The sequence below is a fragment of the Salvelinus alpinus genome, chromosome 3 (assembly GCF_045679555.1).
Source record: "Salvelinus alpinus chromosome 3, SLU_Salpinus.1, whole genome shotgun sequence".
Lineage (NCBI taxonomy): Eukaryota > Metazoa > Chordata > Actinopteri > Salmoniformes > Salmonidae > Salvelinus > Salvelinus alpinus.
Window position 1 is genome coordinate 39,181,493 of NC_092088.1, and position 26,225 is coordinate 39,207,717.

Below are 26,225 nucleotides of genomic sequence, written 5' to 3' on the forward strand. Positions count from 1 at the left end.
CCATCATGCTCATACAGCGTCATGATGGCGCCTTAGAGGCTGGTTTGGGGAAATAATGTGTGTGAAAAGCTCCATATTAGAAGCATTATAAAGTGCAGATTTTTCACCCCCCACCTCCTTCATGAAAAATGTACAGAGGCATATTTATGACTTCATTGAACTAACTGAGTGTGACAAGTACAGAGCAGGAGCGACTGAGGGCAGGGAAGCAGTAGCACAATAAAGCCCTTGGCCACTCTCAGAGGACATGACTGCCCCTGGTGCTCATGGGAGTTTTCATCTAAGCATTCTGTTAGAATTTTTTTCTCCAGTGGTTGGAGGTACAACATGAGACAGAATTTACTCCATCCACTTTGCCCTGAGTCAACTCTTATGCATGGCCAGTGATCAATTCACTGCCTCTTTACAATATGATGCATACATCCCAAGTGCCATGACCTACAGCACGAAGCTATAAATATATGGCCATACATTTTCATGAGTTTAGATAGACATATGGACATACTGTACTCCAAGTAACCAGTACAAAAAAACACCATGTATGGACAGTGTTTGATTCTCCTTATTTCTAGCTTATATGTAAGTGCACATACCTCATGTATAAGGATCCCTATAGATCCTTATACAGATTTCTCTCAGGTCATCACAAGACCCAAGAGCTTCTTCTGGAATTCTCCACTATTTCCTTTTTTCCTTGTGGTTATCAGCTTTTCTGGCTAACTTACCACTACAGTATGTATTTATGTGTTACATTGAGACTTTGGAATTCCATTAATGATTAAAACAATATCAAATGAGTTACTGCTGGATCAGTTTTATTTATAGGTTTGCTATGTACTCTTGAACCTAAGACCCCACAGGTCCATGCCCTCCTAACAGTATCTGTCTCTCTTTCTCCCATCAAGATTGCCTGATCCGTAGGTGTCATTCTGGGTCACCATCAGTCGGTTGTCTGATTGCTTAAAATAATCCCTGCCCAGGAGGAGAATCAACCCCACACACATTGCCTACGACAACAACACTGAAATCATGACTTTGCTTTTAATGACCCTCTGCATCACAACAGCTCCAAATTCCAAAGCGGCATTTTCTTACAGAGGAAGTGAGCCAGTTCAGATCTGTCGCTGCAGCGCGGTAGTGTTAGGCCCGGCACGACGGGATAGATGTGAGATTCAAATCATTTCCGAGACCGCAGAGGAGGAGGAGAAAGAGGCAGACAAGCTGACTAATAGTAGAGAATTCTGTAACAAGGACTGCTTCAACGGAAATTTCTCACTCCAGAAATACCCACGTCCCTGCCAAAAATACTTTCATCCTGGGGCAAGGGGAGGGTTTCAATTCATTAATATCTTTTCCTGCTACATAACTGGAATTTTAAAAAAACACATTAATTGAAATAAATGATGGGATATCATGTAGAATATATTTTGAATGGGAGTGTAATAAATAGGGAAATGGGTGGAATTCATTATTTGACCTCGGGAGTAATGGACATTGAACTTTTCAATATTATTCTATGCCAGGGCAAATATACTGTACTTGACACATACTACCTGACACATTCTACAAAAGGTATATTGACTTGGTAAATGGTTGCATTATTAATAAGGTAGGCCTATTCAGTTTTGTGAAAAGCCAGTGTCATTCGAGACACCCTTGAGTGGAGCCACACTGTGAGAGACAGTGTGATTTTCACAGCACATAGTTATCAGAATAACGAATTAGGTTATTTTTAACCCAGCACTTTTTAACATGTACAGCTCTTGAGATGTTTACGTTCGCTAAAGACAGCCTGACTAAAGATCATCCATCAACAGACGTCACCGTCATCACTCTGACAGCCTAGATTAGAATGAATTATCGCTCAAGATCAGAGCATAAATAGGCCTTCATTTAGCCACAATGAACAATTGAGATTGAGATGACCATATAATTGTAAGATAGTATTTAATACGGAAGAGTTTCAATTTATTTGCACAAACATTTACTTTTCAAATTGCAATTTTAGCAACCCAAGCATCTTCTAATGTATGGGCACTGAAGCAGATTGTATGTGATGTATTTTTGCTCCACTGCACATAACAAAACAGCCCTTTGCAGTCAGAACAGCAATATCACCAGATCAAGCAATTTACAAATGAACAATCCTTGTGTATCCAATGTACATACTGTATTTGTCTTTCTTCAAATGGAAAGTCAGCTATTCCTTATGGTCATGACTGTCAGCACTATCTTAGTTTGAATTTTCAATGTGCAACTTTAATTTCCACACTGGATAGTTTACATGCAACAACTTAAAACGTATTATATTATTATCCCTTTACTGGTTTTGTCCAAGAAAAACTATTTGGTAGTCTCATATCCACGAGGCCTAAATTGTAGGTCTACAATTACTATTAGGATACTGAATTGTCATATAGTGGATCTGTGCCTCCATCTAGTGACCATTTACAGGTATTGCTGAAAATAATACACACATTAAATAAAACCAAAGAGAAGGCCCGCTCTGCAGTGCATACTTTTAAGTGGGTAAATGTATTTGTTATTATTTTGAATTTCCTCCAAATTACAGGGGAGCTCCATTCTGCAAATTCTCCTTGTAATATCCTCCCCTGTGTTAGATAATTTTTGCTCCACCCCCACTCAAACCACCACCACAAATGCACATAAAGTGTTTTATAGCTAAACGATATTACATTTACATTTAAGTCATTTAGCATTACAATCTAAATACATGTAATCTTATTCTTGTTTTCTCTCTCTGATTAAATCATTGATTTGCTTAAATCCTTGAAAGGGTGATCCTCTTTCCAAATCAGTAATTTGACCCAGCAGCCACCATAGCAGTCTCCAGGCAACAAGATACTCAGAAAGTCATGCCTGCCTTGACTTCGTCATAGTTATCCAACAAAGGCTCTGTGACTCAAGCAATCGTGGGTTTATTTTTTTTATCTTGGTCTGTCACTCGGTGTCCGATTAAACGATGGCTGGAGTGTGCGTTCCATCTGAGCCATCCTCTACGGATTTGCACCGGGTCAGACTTCTGCAATCAAATGTAAACCGAGTTAGTGCAAGATGGATGCACAGGCAAATGAACTTGCCCCGCGAGAGAGGTCCGGAGGGAAGATATTACTTTAACAGTTTACTAGAACAACAGAGGAGTGCATTCTCGAAATTCAACCTACTGGCCCATCCACCTGCGGACAACGCGCCCTTGGCGCCTTTACGAGATGAGGTCTTGTTGATTGATCCGTGCTCTGGGCATCTAAGTGCGGGGGCTGAGGTGGATTTGGCAACTAAAGGAAGACCTCAATTTATAGATATCCCTTATATTCCGTCTGGATTATGGGTCGCCCCCGGTTCCAGAGAAAGGCCCCAGACTCCTTCAGTCAGGCCATCAGCCGGGACATGCGACCTGTCAGAAAACAAGGCATGGAACTCAAGGTCAATGTCAGACGCAGCTCTTCGGGCCAGTCTTGGAGGTAAACATTTAAACTAACCTAGGCCTAATTATAAAGTCAAATGTGAAGTACACGTATAAGGCTAACAGCATAATACATATAAACTGACCCAATTCTTTAGGCAAATTTATTTATTTTTGTTATAAAGACTATGTATATAAATCCAACATTTCATTGTAGCCTACTATGCCAAATAGGCTTGCAGATTCCCGCACTTTACTAGCCTGATATGTTGTCAACAGGTTGGACAAGTCATTCGAAGGTGAAACCAGTGCCTCCCAAAATGCCATGTACCGTGAAATCCTTCAGTTTTTTCCCTGAAAGAGAGAACCTGGTATAACCCTATACGTTTACATAATGATACATTTTCAACGGTTTCAAAACAGTGAAGTGAAATCTTGTTGAATGTGTATGTGTTTGATTTTGAAGGATGTCAGCCCCTCTGGCTCCAGTCAGTGGATAGAGAAGGCAGCACAACGTTATATCTACACTTCAGTGGCTCAGAGGTCAGGTGCCAACCAGGACCTTCGTATTTTCTCTCAAACACATTGCGCAGCATAATATAGTCACTGTGTTCAATTCTGATATGTATCATATGGTTTCTTTGACCTTGTGCATGATCAAGACATTGCAACAATAGCATCCAGTTATATTCTAATGTGTGTACGCTTTTTTAATAAATCACAAATAGTGCAGGCCTAAGTGTGTCACCCTGCTTTGTAATATATTAACTTGTAGGGGCTATGAGGACGTCGGTTGGGACGCAAAATTACCGCGGCGCATGAAGCCCCCGGCAACCACCCTTGAGAAAATGGCGGACCCTGTGAATCAGCATTTCACCCAGAAGTGTTACCACAGCAAACCAGAGCTGTGGCAGGTGAGTGCATGTGTCTGGAAAATACACACAACACTGAAGTTCATTTAAATACTGTCCATCCCAGTTGAAATGAGAGGATTTGGTTTTAATGGGATACCCTAAACAAACAAATAATGCAGAAATAGTGCTGCCTCTAACTCTTCTCTAAGGCGATTGGAGCCCATTGGAACAGGCACCAGCTTCGTGCTAGGAATGAAGTGCGGAAACCTATAACATTGTGAGTGTTTTGGTCTGGCCTTATTTCATGATGTAATAACAAGAACGCATTTTGCTAGATTGTCTTGTTGGAAAAATAAGCCTGTTTCTTTGTTCTAAGATTGTTTCGTTTTATTTCACAGCACCAGTCCCTGCCCAAACACCTGTCAAATTCCATTGTATGGGTAAGAAGTTCTATCCTCTGTTTGTGCTCTTGCCAACATTTTGTATTTTTCGATTTTTGTTATCTTTATTTCACATCAATTTGTTTGTTTGTAGGTTCCATGTGTAGGCTAAAGCAGTGCCTCTAAGGAAGAGTGGAAATGTGTCTCTGAGTGTGACTGGACTTGCTTTTTTGTGTGTCCTCTTTATGTTATTGGAGTGGTGTGGTGGGGTCCATGAACATGGACAACATAGATAAGACAGGATATGACTTCTACCCCTTGACTATGCAGCGGACCACTTTGCCCCCATACACTCCCACGGCACAGTATGTATCTTCATGATGTACCTCCGCTGATCATTATACCACACTGCCCAATATAAGGGAAAGAGGGATACCTAGTCAGTTGTACAACTGAATGCATTCAACTGAAATGTGTCTTCTGCATTTAACCCAACCCCTCTGAATCGGAGAGGTGCGGCGGGCTGCCATAATCGACATCTAATTCTTTGGCACCCAGGGGTTAACTGCCTTGCTCAGGAGCAGAACAACAGATTTTTACATTGTCAGCTCGGCGATTCAATCCAGCAACCTTTCGAGCCCATAAATGCTGATGCTCCAGATACTCAACTAGTCTGAAGAAGGCCGGCTTTATTGCTTCTTTAATCAGAGCAACAGTTTGCAGCTGTGCTAACATAATTGCAAAAGGGTTTTCTAATGATCAATTAGCCTTTTAAAATGATACACTTGGATTAGCTAGCACAATGTGCCGTTGGAACGCAGGAGTGATGGTTGCTGATAATGGGCCTCTGTATGCCTATGTAGATATTCCATAAAAAATCTGCCGTTTCCAGCTACAATAGTCATTTACAACATAAACAATGTCTACACTGTATTTATGATCTATTTTATTTTATTTTAATGGACAAAAAATATGCTTTTCTTTCAAAAACAAGGACATTTCTAAGTGACCCCAAACTTTTGAACGGTAGTGTACATCATTTTTTTCCATTGTACAGTGGACTATATGCAATTTATGAATAATGTACAAATGTACAATATTTTTGTCCCAGCCGCCCCACCATCCCTGGCTATACCGGCAAGGCTCACTATGATGGTGCTCGGTCCTCTGGGTTCAGTCTGCCTCTTCTACCCAGCTCTGCCCCATGGTGAGTCCCTAGTACCCTACATGTAGTCATACACAATGATTCATTACCATATTACATATATGTCAACCTCATTCAGCTGTGTGGGACATACAGTATGTGAAACAAGTGTATTTTTTCCCATTCACATTAGACAAGGATTACCACTATAATCCATTAGAGGGCATCCTAAACTCTCTAACAACATCTGCCTCAGGCTACGTCGATGACTGTGTACCCCAAGGCATCCATGGGCTTGCCAGTGATTAGACTGACAATTTCTTGATAACAAAATTAATGTTTTTAGTAGTGTACACCCGGCTTGTTTGGGCCCTATGGTACCTTTATTTCACAAAGCAATGTTCTGTTTTGTCCTTGAGCGACGCTATATATACAAAAGTATGTGGACACCCCTTCAAGTTAGTCAATTTGGCGCTTTCAGCCACACCTGTTGCTGACAGGTGTATAAAATCGAGCACACAACCATGCAATCTCCATAGACAAACATTGGCAGTAGAATGGCCTTACTGAAGAGCTCAGTGACTTTCAACGTAGCACCAACATAGGATGCCCCCTTTCCATCAAGTCAGTTAATCAAGTTTGTGCCCTGCTAGAGAGCTGCCCCGGTCAACTGTAAGTGCTGTTATTGTGAAGTGGAAATCTCTAGGAGCAACAATGGCTCAGCTGTGAAGTGGTAGGCCACACAAGCTCACAGAACGGGACCGCCGTGTGCTGAAGCGCGCAGCACGTAAAAATCGTCTGTCCTCAGTTGCACCACTTACTAGAGAATTCCAAACTGCCTCTGGAAGCAACATCAGCACAATAACTATTCGTCGGGAGCTTCATGAAATGGGTTTCCATGGCCGAGTAGCCACACACAAGCCTAAGATCATCATGCGTTGGCTGGAGTGGTGTAAAGCTCGCCGCCATTGGACTATGGAGCAGAGGAAACCCTTTCTCTGGAGTGATGAATCACATTTCACCATTTGGCAGTCCAACTGACGAATCTGGGTTTGGCAGATGCCAGGAGAAACCTACCTGCCGGAATGCATAGTGCCAACTGTAAAGTTTGGTGAAGGAGGAATAATGGTCTGGGGTTGTTTTTCATGGTTCGGTCTTGGCCCCTTAGTTCCAGTGAAGGAAAATCTACAGTATACAATAACATTCTAGGCGATTCTGTGCTTTCAACTTTGTGGCAACAGTTTGGGGAAGGCCCTTTCCTGTTTCAGCATGACAATGCCCCGGTGTACAAAGTGAGGTCCATAAAAAAATGGTTTGAGATCGGTGTGGAAGAACTTGACTGCCCTGCACAGAGCCCTGACCTCAACCCCATCGAAAACCTTTGGGATGAATTGGAATTCCGGCTGCGAGCCAGGCCTAATCGCCCGACCTCATTAATGCTCTTGTGGCTAAATGGAAGCAAGTCCCTGCAGCAATGTTCCAACATCTAGTGGAAATATTTCCCAGAGGAGGGAATACTAACCGCTCTGCTATACATTGTAGCTGAAGATTAGATATTCAACTATTACTAAAATGAAAAGAAAGAACTGCTTGTAGTTTCAAATTAAAAGTATTTATGTGGTTACATTTAACTTAACCAAGAAATCTAAATTCCATGTAATAACATGGTATCTGTGCGACACCCATTTAAAATGTGGGGAATACCTTTAGTTATTAAATGAACCAAGGCTGGGTTCAAATTCAATCAGCAGTAGATCCACGTTACAGCGCGCTTTACATTTATAGGTAATTTCCTATTGAGCAGAGGTATGCATCTTTTATCGTGAATGAGGTCTCTGTGAACATTGTCTTTAAAAGGTGCTATTGCCGTCAATGCGCAACAAGATTGAATCCCGGGCCTAAATGTTTCTGTTAAAAAGGACACTAAAATGAGGGCAAATTGCAATCTTATAAGTACTGTATCCAGGCCCGGCTTCAGGATATGTCTGAGGAGGTATTTTAAATCCTTGGGAGCACAACTAGTATCGCTTTAGAGCCCTAATATAACAAGGCAGATTGGTCCTACTGTAACGAGTGCGCTGAGAGTCGGGAAGCAAGTTCAGGGAGTGAGTGTTTTAATAAGTAAATGAAACAATAAACACGTAACACAAGCCACGCACCGACATGAAGTCAATAACACCCGAGGAAAGAACCAAGGGGAGTGACAGGTATAGGGAAGATAATCAAGGAGGTGATGGAGTCCAGGTGAGTGTAATGAGGCGCAGGTGCGTGAGACCATGGTGACAGGTGTGCGGGATAATCAGCAGCCTGATGACCTAGAGGCCGGAGAGGGAGTATACATGACACCTACTGCTGTTTAAATGTACAAAACTGTATCTGAAATGTAACCGTACACATCAACAACTGTTGTTTTTTTTAGAACTGTTGTTTCATATAATTGCGTTATATAAATACAAGAAAGATATGCGCCCCCGCTATGACATAAAAGTGTGTCTAAAATGCAGCCGTAGCTGCCAAAGGCCTACACATAATTTGCGCCTACCGACACGCACAGATCCGCTCGACAGAATGAGCACCACTAGGCTATCAAAGATTCTTACAGGCTTCATAGCTTCAACTTGAATCATTACAACTGTATGCTACATGCCAAGCCGCCACTTCTCCAGGTGTGCAATATTTTCCGTGGGAGAGTTTCAGAAAAGCAAACTAAATTAAACTGAGTGCATATTCTATATTCATAGCCAATTTGTCATTTTCCTACATGACAGTAGCCTATATGAATATGCCGTGAATAACAGTAAATGCCCATTCACATTCAGAAAGCAACACACACACACTAAAGCAAGAGAGCAGGGAGGTTTAGAAAAAGTAGGCCGTGTGTTGTTTTCATAGTATTGACATCACTTTTACAGTAGCCTATCACACAATGACTGTGTGTAATGAAAATGAATGACGACTGAGTGAACGTTGGCCTACTTCTTTGAGTAGGCTAGACAGAGTAATGGTCCTGTACTACTGCGACATACAAAATGTACAAAAATGTAGGCCTATCTGAAATGCAGCCATATACACAAACATTTTCATTTTGCCGCAAGAAAGCACACAGTGTTGAAGAGAAGCCCCACGAAGACCGGTAGGCCAAGATGCGCTCATTAAACAGCACACACCATACCCATCGATTCAGGACCATGGACAGAAGGCCACCTACCGCCAGTCAGCGCGATGAAAAGATGCGCTGCCAATTTCAGCACCACCACAGTGGACAGCCAGGACAGTAGGAGGACCGCGCCAGGGCTCACCTCAGAGCACAACAAGAGCCTACATTGGTCATTGTCCCTATACCCATAAAATAACGCAAAGCTGAGAATGTTAAAGCTCACTGAACCCTGCAATGAAGCAAATAGGGTTGCAAATATACACATTAAGAACACCTGCTGTTTCCATGACATAGACTGACCAGGTGAATACAGGTGAAAGCTTATTGATGTCACTTGTTAAATCCACTTCAATCAGTGTAGGTGAAGGGGAGAAGACAGGTTAAAGGATTTTTAAGCCGTGTGACAATTGAGACATGGATTGTGTATGTGTACCATTCAGCCCTACGGGGTATGGTAGTAGGCTCCAGGTGCAGCAGTTTGAGTGTGTCAAGAACTGCAATGCTGCTGGGCTTTTCACGCTCAACAATTTCCTGTATGTATCAAGAATGGTCCACTACAGGGCCTCCCGGGTGGCGCAGTGGTCTAAGGCACTGCATCGCTTCCAGATATTCTGGGTTCGAGCCCAGCCTCTGTCGCAGCCGGCCGCGACCGGGAGGTCCATGGGGCGACGCACAATTGGCCCAGCGTCGTCCGGGTTAGGGAAGGTTTGGCCGGCAGGGATATCCTTGTCTCATCGTGCACTAGTGCCTCCTGTGGTGGGCCGGGCGCAGTACACACTGACCAGGTCGCCAGGTATACGGTGTTTCCTCTAACACATTGGTGCGGCTGACTTCCGGGTTGGATGTGCATTGTGTCAAGAAGCAGTGCGGCTAGGTTGGGTTGTGTTTCGGAGGACGCATGGCTCTCGACCTTCGCCTCTCCTGAGTCCGTACGGGAGTTGCAGCGATGAGACAAGACTGTAACTACTACCAATTGGATACCATGAAATTGGGGAGAAAAAAAGAATGGTCCACTACCCAAAGGACTTCCAGGCAACTGTGGGAAGCATTGGAATCTACATTGGTCAGCATCCCTTTGAAACTCTTTCGACACCTTGTAGAGTCCATGCCCCAACAAATTGAGGCTGTTCTGAAAGCAAAAGGGGGTGCAACTCAATATTAAGAAGGTGTTCCTAATGTTTTGTACACTCAGTGTATATAAATTGCCATAGATTTCTATAGTAACCTGTTAATTACCAGTGTTTTCAATTAATGGGAGTTTTGCAACCCTACGATTGAAACATTTCCAAAATCTAAGTGGGTCCCACAGACAGACAGGCAGACAGACATCTCTCTCTCCCTCCTTCTCTCTCCCCCTGTCTCTCTCCACCTCTTCTTTATTCCCCCTTCTCTTCTTTCGCCCTTCTTTCACCTCCTCCCCTTTCTCTCTTTCTCTCTTCCTCTTTCTCCCCTCCCTTCAGCTCTCTCCCCCTCACCCCTTTACCTCTCTCTCATCTCTCCCCCGCCCTCTTTTAACCTATTCTCTCTCTCCCCTCCCTTAATATGTCCCCCCCTCGTTCCTTTACTCTCTCCATCTCTCTCTCTCTCTCTCTCTCTCTCTCTCTCTCTCTCTCTTTCTCTCTCTCTGTCTGAGTCTCACCAACTTGTTTGCCTTAAATCCAGTGTATTGACTTATGTGTCAACTACCTTGATGCATATCCATGTATCAATATGCTTGACACGTATCTTTTTGCATTGAACGCAATGTATAAACTAATGCGTCATGACTCATGATACATCTATTTCTGTCAATGCGGCACAGACTGACGCTTATCGATGACATTGTGTGTCGCAGACCAGTGTCGGTGAAGTAAGGACTGTAACTTCAGGCAAACTCCGTGTGAAGTTTTGTTTCCCATGTCCCTGTTAGATCCGCATCATCCTAATGCTTGTCAGCTTTTGTGTCGCTTTTGGGGGAAAAACGGTTGGTGGCTAGCACATGACAGTGTCACCTAAAAGACTTCACGGCGACAGTTGTGACACAGGAACAACAATGGTTGACATTGGCACAGAGGGAGCAGAACCACACCGTGAAAAGAAAAATCAGGCAGAAAGAACCATTCATCATACTGCCAATCTTATAATGATAATAATACATGCCATTTAGCAGATGCGTTTATCCAAAGCAACTTTTAAACATTTAAGTGTTTTTCATACTTACTTATACAAACTTTCATGCTTATTTCATAATGACCAAAAACAGTACGCACTGCTACTTCTTTGTATGTTGAAGTCAATATGAAACAATAGAATCATTTTAAACCGTACTCAAATTACAAAAGAAGAAGACCACAAATAATGATTAGAATTGGAATCTATGTAGCAGTATCAAATGGAACATGTATTGCATACTATAGTCTACAATAACAAATAAGCAGAGGAAAACCATCCCCCAAAGTCAGGGAGTCTTGTGTGTCTGTTGTCCAGGATGTAAAAACCCCTTCCTAGTTGGGCCCCAGTTGAGCGAATTTTACTGGCTTTTGGAGCAGCTCTCTCCAGATGGTTGAATCCAAAGCAGCTCGTGGTAATGGTGGTTTTTCACAACCCAGATCCATTTTCCTGGTGCCCAACACCCTGTGAGATCTGTTTCCTCTACTGATTAAGCTGGCCTCCCATCTTTTTTTCCAAAAAACTAAACAAAAGACATGTTCTCGGATTGATTGATTATCACCGCCAACATTCAGAGGCCTCTGGACTCTGGGTTATACTGTCGTTCTGATGTGTCTTTTCCCTCCAATTATTGTTACAATCGCTTACAAGCATTTTTTGGAACAGTGTTGTCAATTTTCAAAACAGTGTACTTAAGACACAGAACTCTGTGGTCGTTTGCAAAACAGTAAATGCATTTTCAAAATGTATGTGCCTTCTCAAAGCACAAATACATGAATCAAAACTATATGATAAAGCGTAAAGAGTAGAACTAAAAAGTAGAACCAACTCACCTGCTTTTACACTATGATTTGACTATTTTACCATATTAAAACAGGAGTTCAGTTCACATAACAGGGTTGACCTTAAACCTGAGGGACAAATGTAAATAAATCACATTAAATAAGTTTAAATCTTTAGAAATACTTTCCCAAAGGAACAAAATAACTAGAACTTTACAATGGGGATTTACTGAGAAAACGAATCATTTATTTGAAAGAAAACACAATGCTAATGGACATTTTTAACACGAATCCAACTGTTAAATGTAGTGTTTTATAAAAATGCACAGACATAATGTTTGAAGGACATAAAAGGCACTCTATTCGTGGAACGACCTACTAAAGTGGTCAAGCTTTCTGATCCCTACAATGACTGGGAATATAACATAAGCAGCGGCACCCGCCATACGCGTGGTAAATCAATTAATCAAATTAATTTGAATCAATGCAATTTCATCTTTGTAGACTGCAACCATCACATAATTGTTCACTCAACCCCCCCCCCCCCCCCCCCCGCAAAGCACAAATTCATGCTGCTAATTACAACTTCCTCGTCTTCTTCAATTACGTTTGCCTCCACAGTTCACCACACACAAAAACTTTAGAACAAACTGACCAGGCCCTGTCAAACTCCCAGTGGTTGTGGTGTTGCGCCTTGTGGAGGGTTTGTGTCCGATCGTCTGCTTCTATCCATCTGCTTCTATTCGTCTACTTCTAATTTGACATTTCTTCATTGCTGGTTCTGTTGTGTTTGGTGGCCAGCTGGCTGTGGCTATCGTGGTGGCATTCGGTTTTGATGTGGCACTGTTGGCGCGTAAAGCTGGAGCTTGGGTTGGAGCTTGGGTTGGGCTCCCGCAGGTGCGGGAGGAGAGAGAGACAAAGGTGGGTCCGTGCCTCATTATAAAGGGACCCAGGCAGGTGCACCCGTGAGGGCAATCAGAGACAACCAAACCGGGGTTGAGTTCGGTATCACAGAATGGTGTGCAACGTTGAATTTAACGGAAACGGTACTGTACTGAATGACTAGTTGAAAAATTTTGTGATTATGGTGACCCAGAGGGCAGCTACCATACAGTGTGCTGCACAAGTTTTGCGATTTCAGATGGTCACACCCATATTGATCAGGTCAGACCTCGCCACAAGCACCAAACATGAGCAAACGTACCTCAAAGGCTGTTGAGGAACGGTGCACACTGTTTTGGAGAAATGCGTTCGTACAAGCTATCACGCAACATAGCAAACATTGAAGTGAACTGAACGCACCCCAGGGTTGGCCTCACACACAAAGGGTTGGGTTAACAGCATGCACTTGACACATCGTATACAAATCATAATAGCCCCTTTTCCCACATATGACATGAAATCCTTGAAAGTTTCCAAGGTTCCGGTAGTTTACTGGTACATTTCTAAAGTTATTGTTAACATTCCCTCCCTTTGCAACCCTAAGAGCAATCAAATGGAACCTAATGTAACTATCACTCAATCCTCCTTTCTCCTTCACTCTGCAAATTGGCAGCCATGATTAAAGTTCAAGTTGAAGTTGTTGGACATAAGGAGGCTTTTATAATAGGGACCTTGTAGCAGTCAAAGTAGATATACTAAATATACACAAACAACAGCCCAAAAGAAATACCCTCTGTATCAGGCTTAACCTGTCCTATCTACACAGAAATAGGTAGAGGGCAAGACTGCGCAGACTGTGTAGTCTTGATTCAGAATCTGCCTAACAGGACCTCAAAAGCCTTGTTCACACTGTAGGCCTTAATGCTCAAATCGGTTTTGTTTTTTAAAAATCCAGTTTTGCAATTCTGACTGTCCAAACAGCAAGTTACGAGTGATCAAATCGTATTTGTGTGTTTGGACTGTAGTCATTTGCTGACATGGCTATGCTAGTTGCCATGGTCATGGCCGGTGGGTGTCCAGTTGCACAGGCTGATTGGTGGCGGTGCTTGTGCTTCCTCCGACTCAGAAGTTGCTGTGTAGCAAGCTTTGGTTACAACAATGCCTGCCATGGAAGTCTCCCAGTTGCTTTGAATGTTCGAAATCATAGTGTAAGAACACTTTTAAAGCCTTAAAGGATAAGTCCTTTTTGGCTCGCCACAGCAGTCAACTAGCTAGATAGGTAGCTGTTTAGCTTGCTAGCACATTCCCTAATTTGTTTGTAAACAGTTAGCAAGGTAGTTAGCTACCACATGTTCTTGTCAAACTGTCAACAGACTACAGGTAAATGCCAACATATTGTCTTAATAGGGCGTTGGGCCACCACAAGCCGCCAGAACAGCTTCATTGAGCATTGGCATAGATTCTACTGTCTGGAACTCAATCGGAGAAATGTGACTCCATTCTTCCCAGGAAATTACATAATTTGGTGTTTTGTTAATGTTGGTGGAAAACGATATCTAAGGCACCACTCCGCAATCTCCCATAAGCATTTAATTGGGTTGAATCTGGTGACTTAGAAGGCCATGGCATATAGTGAAACATCAGTAAGTTGAGCAGTCTCCGCCACTGAAGCTCCTGCCAAATGTCCCCCAACAATCACACCAGTCACTGAGATCTCTTCTTCTAGCCATGGTAGCCAAAATAATGGGAAACTAGGCCTGCCCAGCATTTTTATTCATAACCCTAAGCATGCTTTCAATATACTTTGTATCCCTCATTTACTCAAGTGTTTCCTTTATTTTGGCAGTTAGCTGTTGCTACCAAGATATGTCAAATAACAGTCTAAAAACCACTTGAGGGCAAAAAATCTGATTTGACCATGCAGACACAAGTCGCATGGCCGGTATTCAGATTTGTATCTAATTTCACCTACGAAGGTGGTTTGAAATGTGGCTTGAAATATCTGATTCCATGTGCTTTTTGGCTGAAATATCTGATTAGAATCGGATATACAAAAAATTGGATTTGAGTCACTTCAAACTGCTAGTGTGAACAAGGCCGGTACATACTGTATACTCACTTGGCACCTACCAGGACCATACAATTACGCAATTGGCAATTGAAGAGTTTATTTATAAAATGCTATATACACCAAATTTTCACATTTGTGTTTTTTCATCAGAAATAATTGCTTATGGGTACCTTCATGTGTGTATAAAATATTACTGTTCTCAGATTTTTTATTCATAGATGTGTATAAAAAATATATTTTTTTTGCTAAATTTTATATGTCCATTGTTTAGCTGGAATTGAATGTTCGTATGCTGTATATTTTACTGTGTTATGTGGTTGTCTCACCTAGCTGTCTAAAGAAGAATGCACTTACTGTGTGTCACTCTAGATAACAGCATCTGCTAAATTACCAAAATGTGAAATGTACATGTTTTACATATACAGTGCATTCGGAAAGTATTCAGAACCTTCACTTTTTCCACGTTTTGTTACGTTACAGCCTTATTTAAAAATGTATTAAATACATTTTTTCCCTCATCAATCTACAGACAATACCCCATAATGACAAAGCGAAAACAGGTTTTTAGAAATACCTTATTTACATAACTATTCAGACCCTTTTTGCTATGAGACTCGAAATTGACCTCAGGTGCATTCTGTTTCCATTGATCATCCTTGAGATGTTTCTACAACTTGATTGGAGTCCACCATTGGTAAATTCAATTGATTGGACATGCATGTCAGAGCAAAAACCAAGCCATGAGGTCGAAGGAATTGTCCGTAGCGCTCCGAGACAGGATTGTGGCATTCTTAAATGGAAGAAGTTTGGAACCACCAAGACTCTTCCTAGAGCTGGCCGCCCAGCCAAACTGAGCAATCGGGGAAGAAGGGCCTTGGTCAGGGAGGTGACCAAGAACCCGATGGTCACTCTGACAGAGCTTCAGAGTTCCTCTGTGGAGATGGGAGAACCTTCCAGAAGGACAACCATCTCTGCAGCACTCCACCAATCAGTTCTTTATGGTAGAGTGGCCAGGAGGAAGCCACTCCTCAGTAAAAGGCACATGTCAGCCCTTTTAGAGTTTGCCAAAAGGCACTTAAAGGACTCTCAGAACATGAGAAACAAGATTCTCTGGTCTGATGAAACCAAGATTGAACTCTTTGGCCTGAATGCCAAGCGTCATGTCTGGAGGAAACCATGCACCGCTCATCACCTGGCCAATACCATCCCTTCGGTGAAGCATGGTGGTGGCAGCATCATACTGAGGGGATGTTTTTCAGTGGCAGGGACTGGGAGACTAGTCAGGATCAACGGAAAGATGAATGGACCAAAGTACAGAGAGATCCTTGATGAAACATGCTCCAGGGCGCTCAGGACCTCAGACTGGGCAAAGGTTCACCTTCCAACAGTACAACGACCCTAAGCACACAGCCAAGACAACACAGGAATGGTCTCTGAAAGTCTCTGAATGTCATTGAGTAGCCAAGCCAGAGCCCGGACTTGAATCCGATCGAACATCTCTGGAGAGACCTGAAAATATCTGTGCAGCGATGCTCCCCATCCAACCTGACAGCGCTTGAGAGGATCTGCAGAGAAGAATGGGAGAAACTCCCCAAATACAGGTGTGCAAGCTGGTAGCGTCGTACCCAAGAAGACTCTAGGCTGCCAAAGGTGCTTCTACAAAGTCCCGAGTAAAGGGTCTGAATACTTATCTAAATGTGATATTTCTGTTTTCTATTTTAAATACATTTGCAAAAATTCTAAAAACCTGTGTTTGCTTTGTCATTATTATTTTCAAAATAAACTGTTAATTACCATCGTTTCTGAAAATTACCAGGAGTTTTGCAACCCTACCATTGAAACATTTCCAAAATTAAAGTGGGTAAGTTAAATGCCGGGCCAATGTTTGTAAAGTCAGGACTGTAACTTTAGGTGAGCTCCATATAAAAAAAAAAATCCCATTCATCGTAACTTATTACCTCTTTAATTGTGCACATTTTTTCATGATTTTTTTGTATGGTCAGAGAGAGTTATGTTCACAGTTAAGTATGTGTTAGAATTCTGCTTTTAATATTATTTATGCTCCAACTAACTGCCTCTGTGTTGATGTGTTTCACAGGACCAATCAGGGTTTATGGAATCCTCCCGCTTATGCTCGTACTGCACCTCTGTCCAGAATGGTGACCACTGTGCCTCCACAAAACCCATTCCTACACTCCAAGCGACCAGTTTTTCCTATTTAATGCCTCTTCAAGAACACATGAGAAATATTAAACAAAACGTATGAGAAACTTTGGAAGGTGTAGTCGTCCATTTTATGCCATCCAATCTGTGTGTGTGAATAGATCTATAATGATGTGATGTCAATGACTGATTCTGGCTGAGTTGGAGAATAATGAAAGACCTCATTAGCATAATTCCCCTGATTTAGATGAGTGGTTTTGTGACTTCAGGGCTGTGAGCTTTCTGTTATCATTGTCCTCTCCAGCCTGCGTGTGTGCGTGCATGTGTGTGTGTGTGAAGGTACAGTTGTTTAGCTGTCGAGAAGAGGCGTCCAGAGAATCCGGCCACGCAGCCACCGAATAAGAAAACAGTGAGAGCACTAACCAAGACCCAGTTCTTTACGAAGGCTGCAATGAATAAGAAATGTGTGTGTAGTCAATGTAAATATCCCCATAAGGGATCTATTTTACTGTAGGTATATCATGCAGGTATAACACTTATTGAGTAATACAAATCTAGACGGGTAATTCTTTAAGTGAATGCTTAGATCTGCAGTAAGGTGAATAAAAGACAGAGTGCTGTTACAGGTTCATCTGTTGACAGGAAACTGGGGTGTGCTGCTTTCCTGTCTCTTGTCCATCATCTAATATATGTTTCTGCGTTGAAAATAGTCTTTCCAGGATTTAGCTTGGTGAGATTGACTCGAATGTGTTGTCAAAGCCCAAAGTTGTAAAATTTCTCCAAAAGTAATATGTTGCGCAGAGGTGGAAGGAATTGTAGAATGGGTTGGAAGAAATTCACAGTGAACTCAATCAAATAAAACTCGAATTTACCTTAAAAAACAACAGACTGAGTTCCCACATGTTCCTCTTCAATACCACCACTAGTTATGCACCATTAGAAATCAATATATTTCAATTCAATAATAAAACACAGTTCACAAGGATACAATAATCGTTTAGCTAGTGGTTTAAGACCTTTTCAAATTCACATTAGCTTTCACTACGTGTAGGGCCTCTGGACCGATTTAGGGATTTCCTCCCTAATGGTTCAACAGCCTGACTGCTGACACATCTGGTGTCAAACCTCATGTGTGTGAAACAGTTGGGGCTGAAATGGAAATGTTTTCACTCTCCTTCCACAGAGAGAGGTAGTTCAAAAGGTTCTTATGTGAATAGTGTCTTCAGTTTTTGTTTGCTTTCCTTTACATGCAGCTGTCGTACAGCTCCTGAGTCCTACATACTTGGATCATATAATATATCTGTATATGCTTGATCATCGTTAGTTTTTTTCTTATATTTGAAGTATTTTTTCCAGTTTTATTGACTAGTAAAGGCATGGAATGAAGATGACAGATAGATGGAACATATAACGTTTAGTTTAGTTTATTAGGATCCCCATTAGCTATTGCACATGCCGCAGCATGGAGTCCACACAAAACATAAAATACAGTGCATTTGGAAAGTGTTCCTTTTTTCACATTTTGTTACGTTACAGCCTTATTCTAAAATTGATTACATTGTTTATTTCCCCTCATCAATCTACACACAATACCCCATAATGACAAAGCAAAAACAAGTTATTAGAAATGTTTGCAAATGTTTAAAAAAATAGAAAAACTGAAATATCACATTTACATAAGTATTCAGAACCTTTACTCTTTGTTGAAGCACAACAAAGAGCGATTGCAGCGATTACAGCCTCGAGTCTTCTTGGGTATGACGATACAAACTTGGCACACCTATACAATATATCTTCTCTGCAGATCCTCTCAAGCTCTGTCAGTTAGGATGGGGCACGCCGCTGCACAGCTATTTTCAGGTCTCTCCAGAGATGTTCGATCGGGTTCAAGTCCAGGCTCTGGCTTGGCCGCTCAAGGACATTCAGAGACTTGTCCCGAAGCCACTCCTGCATTGTCTTGGCTGTGTGCTTCGGGTTGTTGTCCTGTTGGAAGGTGAACCGTCGCCCCAGTCTGAGGTCCTGAGCGCTCTGGAGCAGGTTTTCATCAAGGATCTCACTGTACTTTGCTCTGTTCATCTTTCTCTCGATCCTGACTAGTCTCTCAGTCCCTGCCGCTGAAGAACATCCCCACAGCATGATGCTGCCACCACCATGCTTCACTGTAGGGATGGTGCCAGGTTTCCTCCAAACGTGACACTTGGCATTGAGGCCAAAGAGTTCAATCTTGGTTTCATCAGACCAGAGAATCTTGTTCCTCATGGTCTGAGAGTCCTTTAGGTGCCTTTTGGCCAACTCCAAGCGGGCTGTGTGGCCGGATTCTCTGGATGCCTTTTACTGAGGAGTGGCTTCCATCTGGCCACTACTATAAAGGCCTGATTGGTGAAGTGCTGCAGAGATGGTTGTCCTTCTGGAAGGTTCTCCCATCTCCACAGAGGAACTCTGGAGTTCTGTCAGAGTGACCATTGGGTTCTTGATCACCTCCCTGACCAAGGCCCTTCTTCCCTGATTGCTCAGTTTGGCCAGGCGGCCAGCTGTAGGAAGAGTCTTGGTTGTTCCAAACTTCTTGCATTTATGAATGATGGAGGCCACTGTGTTTTTGGGGACCTTCAATGCTGCAGAAATGTTTTGGTACCCATCCCCAGATCTGTGCCTTGACACAATGAGGTATCGTAGCGCTACGGACAATTCCTTCAACCTCGTGGCTTGGTTTTTGCTCTGACATGCACTGTCAACTGTGGGACCTTACATATACGGGTGTGTGCCTTTCCAAATCATGTCCAGTCAATTTAATTTACCACAAGTGGGCCCCAATCAAGTTGTAGAAACATCTCAAGGATGATCAATGGAAACAGGATGCACCTATGCTCAATTTTGAGTCTCATATTAAAGGATCTGAATACTTACGTAAATAAGGTACCTGTTTTTTTATTTTTAATACATTTTCAAAAATATCTTTCTTTGTGTGGACCTTTTTTATTGAATCTATTTTAGAATAAGGCTGCAACGTAACAAAATGTGTAAAAAGGGAACAGGTCCTAAACATGACATGGACGTAAACAAGGCCCTAAACACATTAAATCAGTTTTCGGTTCGGGTACAGTGAAGAAACCCATAGGTGGCGTGTCTCGTGGGGTATGTTAAGATGGTAAGATGGCGCCGACAGATAGGGCAGCCCTGCTTCTAGCTCCTAAGACACTTTGCACTATTTAGTTTTTTTTGTGTGTTATTTCTTCATTTTAAGCCTAGAAAATGTTTTGTGTTATTACATACAGCCGGAAAGAACTTTTGGAAATCAGAGCAGCGGTAACTCACCAGCATTACCACCAGAAATACAACTTTCCCGAATTGGATCCTTTGTTCGTACCCTCCAAGGCAATTTAACTTATTCCAGAGGCTGCTCCAAAACATCGCCTGTGGAGAAGAGATATTCAGAGTGGACTTCTAGTCTGACTCAGGAGGCGTGCACACCACCCACCGCTTCCAAGTATATTACTTGCTAATGTTCAGTCTCTGGATAATGACATAGATGAGCTCAGGGCGAGGATCTCCTTCCAGAGAGACATCAGGGATTGTAACATACTCTGTTTCCCAGGCTCTCTCGGGATATAGTGTCCCCTTCCATACAGCCAGCTGGGTTCTCAGTACATAGCGCAGACAGGAATAAAGAACTCTCTGGGAAGAAGAAAGGCGGGGGTGTATGTTTCATGATTAACTACTCATGGTATGATTGTGATAACTGGTTTCCAGTTTGCATAAAAACAAAGCAAATCTGAGGAAAACGCTACCAACACATTGCCTGTAGTACTCGCGTTGGGAAAACATTGGACCACTGCTACTCAACTTTTCGAAATGCCTATAAGGCCCTCACCTGCCCTCCCTTCAGCAAATCTAATTCTCCTCCCTTCCTATAGGCAGAAACTCAAACAGGAAGTACCTGCGCTAATGTCTATTCAATGCTAATCTGAACAATCGGAATCCATGCTTCAAGATTGTCATGACTCTCCTGTGAGGATCCAAAGATCAGGTTACAGTGGATCAGTGTCTACAGAACCCTCTCACCTGCAGATGGGAGGGATTGATGTGGGGGTTTTATGACTCCTCGCGTTGATCGTAAATTGTAGGCAGCAGACTACTCCTTTTGGTCTCTAGAATGGGTGAATGGAATGTCTCTTTGTTACAGAAGATTTTTCCGCCCAAAAACTCTTAACATCCAACAATGAACACTGGGACAATATATTTCAATATCCGAATGTTGGGAATGATGAGAGATGGAATATGGGAAATTAATGTCTATTTTGTGACGTCATAAAAAATGGTATTGAGACGTTATAACAAACATTGTAACTTGAAGAGCTTTTACACTGTGTATATCAGGTTTACATCCTTTCATTGTGTAGAAAATGGATGAAGAGAATATTTTGTGACAATAGGATTGTGATTTTAGTTCTCTAACGAGATCATAGAAGTGATGATACTTTGCCTCGTAACTAGCCACGCCCGAGGGAGCTCAGAGTGTGTCAGTATGACGTAAATGCCTATTTTTACCCAAGGATTTAACATACCAGACTAGAAGGACCACCATCTCCAGCTACTGTAGGTCTACATTGGTCATGACCCTGGAAATCAACACGAGGTTGAAGAAGACAAATGAGCCTCTAACAATCAAGGTTACAGTTGAGTAACTGTATCTTAGAAAGTGAATTTAAGTAGGACCATCCAGTTATTCTCTTCAAATCATCGTCGCCTACACTGCTTTCATCACCACTCTGGGGATCATCGACACAGCTGATTAGCTGTCCTCAGAAGACCACTGAAAGTAAACACAGACAACTAAGAAGAGGGACACTGTGACCTCTTGTGGACAATCAGAGCCTTACACTGAAGAATGAAGGAGAAGGCCCAATCGAACCCTTCTAACGAAGCGGAACCCTTTTCACGAAGGCCCGGGTCCAACAGAGATACACAACAAAGACCTTCAATGCGTAAATTTATGCATTACTTCTTACCCATTAGGGCAGCAGTTTGGGGCAAGGTATTATGATTACTGTAAACGTAGTTCCCAAATGGATCCAAGTCTTGCTTCTCTTTCTCTCTCACGTTCTCTCTATCTCGTTAACTCTACATCTTTTGTAACAAGTGTCATATTGTGTTAGTCCGCTAGGGACCTGTTGTCATCGTATTAAGTTTCTAATCAATAACCTATACTGTGTGTGCATGTATCCTGTGTTGTCATTTTGTTTGTTAGTAAATAAATAATCAAATCAATTTGTGTGGTACGGAATGATCAGTAAGACTCGGTTTGTGCAGATTCAAGAAGTCTGAAATGTTCAGAATGAGACTGATATGAGGTAATGATTAATAAGTGACTGTATCGATATAAACAGTTGAAGTCGGAAGATTACATACACTTAGGTTTTCAACTACTCCACAAATTTCTTGTAAACAAACTATAGTTTTGGCAAGTCGGTTAGGACATCTACTTTGTGCATGACACAAGTCATTTTTCCAACAATTGTTTACAGACAGATTATTTCACTTATAATTCACTGTATCACAATTCCAGTGGTTCAGAAGTTTACATACACTAAGTTGACTGTGCCTTTAAACAGCTTGGAAAATTCCAGAAAATTATGTCATGGCTTTAGGAGCTTCTGTTAGGCTAATTGACATAATTTGAGTCAATTGGAGGTGTACCTGTGGATGTATTTCAAGGTCTACCTTCAAACTCAGTGCCTCTTTGCTTGACATCATGGGAAAATCAAAAGAAATCAGCCAACACCTCAGAAAGAAAATTGTAGACCTCCACAAGTCTGGTTTGTCCTTGGGAGCAATTTCCAAATGCCTGAGACACTGTGGCCCCATCCGATGATACCCCCAGACAGGGCCAAACAGGCAGGATATAACCCCGCCCACTTTGCCAAAGCACAGCCCCCACCCCACTAGAGGGATATCTTCAACCACCAACTTACCATCCTGAGACAAGGCCGAGTATAGCCCACAAAGATCTCCGCCACAGCACAACCCAAGCATACTTCCAAAGTTGTGGCAAAATGGCTTAAATACAACAAAGTCAAGGTATTGGAGTGGCCATCACAAATTCCTGACCTCAATCCTATTGAAAATCTGTGGGCAGAACTGAAAAAGCGTGTGTGAGCAAGGAGGCCTACAAACCTGACTCAGTTACACCAGCTCTGTCAGGAGAAATGGGCCAAAATTCAACTAACTTATTGTGGGAAGCTTGTGGAAGGCTACCCAAAAAGTTTGACCCAAGATAAACAATTTAAAGGCAATGCAACCAAATACTAATTGAGTGTATGTGAACTTCTGACCCACTGGGAATGTGATGAAATAAATAAAAGCTGAAATAAATAATTATTTCTACTATTATTCTGACATTTCACATTCTTAAAATAAAGTGGTGATCCTAACTGACCAAAAACAGGGAATTATTACTCTGATTAATGTCAGGAATTGTCAAAAACTGAGTTTAAATGTATTTGGCTAACGTGTATGTAAACTTCCGACTTCAACTGTATATATGTCATTGAGTTTATTTCGGGAGATGGTAACTTGTTAAACAACTTCTCCCGTGGTGCCCCAAATTCCAATTGAGTTAATTGTTACATAATTAATTTAATCTGGTAACAATTAAACATAGTTGGTTATTATTCTATAAATAGCAGTCATCACATTAATGACAGTCACTTCACGACAAGATTGTTTTGATCACGCGGACTGGGATATGTTCCGGTTAGCCTCTGAGAATAACATTGGCGAATACACGGATACAGTGACTAAGTTCATCAGGAAGTGTATATGAGATGTTGTACCCACTGTGACTAAAACCTACCCAAACCAGAAACCATGGATCGATGGCAGCATTCACGCAAAACTGAAAGCGCGAACCACCGCATTTAACCATGGCAAGGTGACTGGGAATATGGCCGAATACCAACAGTGTAGTTATTCCCTCCGTAAGGCAATCAAACAGGTAAAACGTCAGTACAGAGACAAAGTGGAGTCTCAGTTCAACAGCTCAGACATTAGACGAATGTGGTGGGGTCTACAGACAATCACGGATTACAAAGGGAAAACCAGCCACGTCGCAGATACCAATGTCTTGCTTCCGGACAAGCTAAACACCTTTTGAGGATAGCACAGTTCCACCGAAACAGCCCACTACCAAGGACTGTGGGCTCTCCACAGTTTTGGCTTGGCCACTAAAACCCTCACCAACTTTTACAGATGCACAATTGAGAGCATCCTGTCGGGCTGTATCACCGCCTGGAACTGCATCTGCACCGGCCTCAACCGCAGGGCTCTCCAGAGGGTGGTGCGGTCTGCCCAACACATCACCGGGGGCAAACTACCTGCACTCCAGGACACCTACTGTACAGCACCCGATGTCACAGGAAGGCCAAAAATATCGTCAAGGACATCAACCACCCGAGCCACTGCCTGTTCACCCCGCTATCATCCAGAAGGCGAGGTCAGAGCAGGTGCATCAAAGCTGGGACCGAGAGACTGAAAAACAGCTTCTATTTTATATTTCTTAATTCCATTATTTTACTTTTAGATTAATGTGTATTGTTGTGAACTGTTAGATTCTACTGCACTGTTGGAGCTAGGAGCACAAGCATTTCTCTACACCAGCAATAACATCTGCTAAATATGTGTGTGTTACCAATAACATTTGATTTGATTTGTTATTTACCTTTATTTCAACAGGGAAGTCATATTGGGCCTAAATTCTCTTTTACAAAGAATCTCTGCACAATACAAAAACAACTACATACTACAGGTAAGTATACATAAACATAAATATATACCAATATATACACATTAAGACACAAAACATAGTCAATTAAAACAAACACATTCTTCGTTATTAAAAATCCTCTGTCAACTGTCTGAATTGACCTAGGGACTTCAAAGCATCCAATCAACAACAACAAAAAATGTGAGATTATTTCAAACATAGGGTGCAAGGAAATTTAGTTTCCAAAGTGAACGGATTTGATAACTTGTCATTTTAAATCTTAACAGTGATGTTAGGTAAGTTGGAAGCTTATGGAGCAGGGCTTTATAAACAAAAAGAGCGTAATGATGAGATCTATGTGACTTTAAAGAGGTCCAGCCAACCTTTTGGTAAACAATGCAGTGATGAGTAATAAATCTGTATCCTGTTATAAAACAAAGTGCTCTATGATAAATGGCATCCAGGGGTTTAAGAGTAGTGGCAGCTGCACTTTGATAAATAGTATCACCATAATCAAGACAGGTACAAAGATTGAATGTATGTTTGAAGTGTACGCAAATAAATTATACAGGTTGTTAGTGATTCGACACACAAATGTTTCTCAAAAAGACAAGTCGTCAATTTCTCCTCAACCCTCAACCAGGGAAGACGTTCACGCTCACTGAGATCTATATCATGCTCACACATCTCATTGTGAAGACGGGATTCGATACCACACAGGCCCGGGAATCACATTTGTGCCGAGGACAGCTGCCTTAACCGCTCAAAACACTGTTCGGGCACCTTATATTTTTTTACTGTATAGACTTTTCATGCAACGTTCCCCATTCCCCCTTGTGGAGGCTTCTTACTGAGACAGTAATCTTGATTAACCCAGAACAAAAATCTTGTGCAATTTGGTCAGATGCTCAATTAAGGTGCCAGAATGGTTACATAGTCTGTCCACAAGAGATTACTGAGATGGCAAAAGCAGAAGGTAAGGGATGGATAGAAATGTACAGAATGGGTACCTGGAGGAAAATGGGGGAGGGTCATGCTTTTTCAATTTCAGTCAAGGGGAGGGTTTAGTATTTTTTTTAAATATTTTAATCTAGTCCAGGGGAGGGTCATGTAATTTGTACTTGATGAAATGTCAATGTTTAGGAATTAGTTGCTTATTAGGCTATATATTGATGTGTGCCCGATGCCACTCCTCTTCTCTGATTCTCCGCTTGGCGCGCAAAATCAAGTGCACCTATAGGCTATTTATTGTGGTCTCAATCAAATTATCCATAGCCTATATGCTATAGGCTACAAAGTGCATGCTCGGGAGAAGCACAGAGCATTATGGATGAGCTGCTGGGATGGTGTGAATAAACCTAGGCTGCATTACACACTGCAATGGATATTCCAACCCTGTGCCGCGGCATGCTCTGATCTTGCTGATCAAAAACGTTTTTGTGTTCTGCCTAACCATGCTGT

The 26,225-nt window shown here is 42.0% G+C and overlaps 1 protein-coding gene across 1 annotated transcript; it reads left to right on the forward strand.

Moving 5' to 3' along the window:
- The first annotated feature begins 2,835 nt into the window (after nucleotides 1-2,835).
- Nucleotides 2,836-17,115, forward strand: LOC139570661 (protein SPMIP7). The gene is made up of 9 exons (XM_071392727.1): nucleotides 2,836-3,482; nucleotides 3,704-3,795; nucleotides 3,891-3,967; nucleotides 4,200-4,338; nucleotides 4,488-4,555; nucleotides 4,677-4,718; nucleotides 4,916-5,023; nucleotides 5,770-5,865; nucleotides 16,941-17,115. Exons 1-9 carry the CDS (start codon nucleotides 2,984-2,986, stop codon nucleotides 17,062-17,064), a joined length of 1,245 nt encoding a protein of 414 aa, XP_071248828.1. The 5' UTR covers nucleotides 2,836-2,983; the 3' UTR covers nucleotides 17,065-17,115.
- Nucleotides 17,116-26,225: the final 9,110 nt, after the last annotated feature.

Coding starts and splice junctions, on each gene's coding strand:
- LOC139570661 (XM_071392727.1), top strand. CDS start 2,984: ATGGCTGGAGTGTGCGTTCCATCTGAGCCATCCTCTACGGATTTGCAC. Junction 5,024..5,769: donor CCATACACTCCCACGGCACA/GTATGTATCTTC, acceptor TTTTTGTCCCAG/CCGCCCCACCATCCCTGGCT. Junction 5,866..16,940: donor CTACCCAGCTCTGCCCCATG/GTGAGTCCCTAG, acceptor TGTGTTTCACAG/GACCAATCAGGGTTTATGGA.